This window comes from Acanthisitta chloris, unplaced genomic scaffold (assembly GCF_000695815.1).
Source record: "Acanthisitta chloris isolate BGI_N310 unplaced genomic scaffold, ASM69581v1 scaffold26978, whole genome shotgun sequence".
NCBI lineage: Eukaryota > Metazoa > Chordata > Aves > Passeriformes > Acanthisittidae > Acanthisitta > Acanthisitta chloris.
The window spans coordinates 10,496-13,208 of NW_008689038.1; the positions used below are offsets into that span (position 1 = coordinate 10,496).

Consider the following 2,713-nt stretch of genomic DNA (forward strand, 5'->3'; position numbering starts at 1 on the left):
GGCCATTTGTTCTGGTGGTACCTCAGCAGACACTGAAGCTCAAATCACAGTGCTCTCCTCTAGTCCTTCCCTCAGCTGCATGTTTAGGACTGATTGGTTTGATAGCCTGAGAAGAAGATGGTTGGGAGGCATCTTTTAGCAGCTGTTTGCTTACAGGGGATCGTGGGTTGTTTGGCAACTGTGTCAGATCATATTAGTGATCATCAAAAACATGTCAGCTTCTCTGGAGCAGCTAAATCTGCTTCCAGTTCACTTCAATTTTGTCAGTTTGGATGTCTTGGCACAAAAGGGTCACGGCTTTGATGGCAATATGTTGGTAAACTTTGGGTTTTTTGATGTAGTCCCAGTAACTGATGGTTTCTCTCTGTTAATTGTAGGCTCTAGCCACTGCCTGCTGGTCAGTTCTGAAAGCAAAGAGGAGGCTTCTGATGGTAAGCAAAATGAATTTAAAGTGTTTGAAGCTGAAAAGAGAACACTTAGATATTGATAAAATATAGAATCTTAGGTGGTGTAAGACTGAGCTGAATCAGATCCTCCGTGATGCTTTAGAGCACTGAAGTCCTGTCGTCACTGCTCCAGTGCCATGCCAGTACTTTACTGAATCAGTCTGGGTTTATTCTCCTTTTTTCTTCATGTGAGGATTGTAAAGACAGTGTTCCCTGTCTGGTATTCCCTCTCCCCACTCACAGTATTACAGGAATGGCTCAGGCACTTCTCCACTCTGCAGTGCTGATGCTGATTACCCATTACTTGATGAGTTTCCCTGAAATCTGTGGCTTTCTAAAGTGTCATAGCACAGGAGTTCATGGACCTGGGCAACAGGAAGCCACAATTTTACCACTCCAGTTCTGCCAGAGGGTCTGTGGCCTCTGGCAAGTTTCCAGCTCAATCCCACACCCAACTGGTACGATGGGGTTTGCCTCATGGGATGGCACAAAGAGAAGTGAGAGAGTTGGAAGCTCTGCTGGTGCTGTCAGGCAGTAGCTCTGTCTTGGATATTTGCATGTCCTTTCCTGGCATGGTCTGGAGATTATAATAGAGGCTGTAAAGACATTTTCTTCTGTTCATTTTCTTCCTGAAATAGTAGTTTAGAAACATGAAGTTAGAAAGCTCAAGTCATCCTTCAAGGGATCTGAAAGATAAATGTAGTTCTGCTGGAAGAGATGTTCTTAAGTAGCTGTTCAGTTACTGAAGCTCAGTGCTTTCTGGCAGGGAATTTGGTAGCTGATATGGAATAAGCTGCTAATTCTGCATGAGAATGAAGACCAACCAATTCTTCCCTTCCCTGTGGCAGGTACCAGATGGCTTTATCTCTCATTTCTACTCCGTATCGGAGCATGTCAGTCCTGTTCTAGCCTTTGGTTTTCTGGGGCCCAAGGAGCAGCTCTCTGAAGTCTGCAGCTTCTTCAAGGTAAGTTTCAGTACCTGCTCTGTGTGGGACTCCTGTCTGCTGGCCTAGAGCTGCAGATGTGTGCTCTTAGTGACTGATGTGGCATTAAGAAACTTGACTCTACAAAAACCTTCTAAAAATCACTTGTTTCTGAGATGCAGATTGCTGAACTCAGATTGGTGAGAATTCCCAGCACAATTGATCAGGGCTGATAGCAAAAACCTGTGATGAGATCAATTTATACCATCAGTGTTGGAAAAGATGACGGGTGCATATGCTGAAAGAATGTTTTGAGTAAGAGTGTATGGGATCTTACAAGCTATGTATTTGATCTTATAGCCTGAATCCTATTTTCTTCTTGATAATGTCACGAGATGCTACGTTGCATTCATTAGTGTTTGCATGGCTATTGCCACGAACATCAGCATTGCTTTCCTGGCTTCAGGAGCTCTGCTGCTCTCTTTCAAAGGCGTGAGGGGATCTAGCCACAAAAGCAATCCCCAGCCTGAAGGAGATCTTTGCTTGGGTGGCAAACACGCAGAATTCTTTGAGGCTCTCTGCTTGCTGCAGTCCAGGCAGCTGGTAGTGGCAGAAATCCTGACTGCAAACCTTACTGTTGTCTTTGCAGCACCAGATAGTGCAGTATCTGAAGGACATGTTTGATTTTGACAACGTGAGGTACACCACAGTGCACTCTCTGGCAGAAGACATTCTGCAGCTGTCGCGGCGGCGCAGTGAGATCCTCTTGGGGTACCTGGGCACCGAGACTTCCCCCGAGGTGAATGGCATGCTGCCTGGGGAGACAGAGCTGCTGAAGGAGGAGCTCATCTGATGGCAGGGCAGCAAAACAGTTTTGTACAAGGACCTTTTCCTCCCAGAGGTGGATAAAACTACCTGCAGCGTGCAGTGGTGGCAGCAAGACTTTCTCAACACACAGCGACCTGGTGGGACCTTCTGCTTTGTGTAGCCAGTAGTGTTTGCTGGGATGGATCCAGGACCACTTGGCAGCTTATGGTTTGAATTTCTTCTTTGTTCCACCTTCCTGTTCTTTTTATTATTGTTACTTTTAATGTGTCATGTATACCTTGTGTCCTGAACTGCCTGGGCCCAGATTTTTGCCCAGTTCTCTTGAATTAGGGCAATATATGACTCTGTGTTTTCTGGGAGGTAATCCCTGAGGTTTACGATTGCATGTGGGAACAGGAATATCACTAGTAAATTCTCCAGTTGACCATTAGCTTCTCAAGGAGGCTTTGTTTGCTTTGGGATTTAGCTGCTGTGTTCCTACAGACATTAACTACTGCTGATTTTTACCTTACCTGT

The 2,713-nt window shown here is 45.5% G+C and overlaps 1 protein-coding gene across 1 annotated transcript in view; it reads left to right on the plus strand.

Annotated features, from left to right (window-relative positions):
• The window catches only part of FAM73B (family with sequence similarity 73, member B), an 11,974-nt gene extending 9,752 nt beyond the window's left edge, over nucleotides 1-2,222 (plus strand). The window contains exons 13-15 of the mRNA XM_009081284.1: nucleotides 378-431; nucleotides 1,295-1,411; nucleotides 2,019-2,222. Of these exons, the coding sequence (XP_009079532.1) occupies nucleotides 378-431; nucleotides 1,295-1,411; nucleotides 2,019-2,222 (375 nt within the window). The remainder of the gene's footprint in view (nucleotides 1-377; nucleotides 432-1,294; nucleotides 1,412-2,018) is intronic.
• The last annotated feature ends 491 nt before the right edge of the window (nucleotides 2,223-2,713 follow it).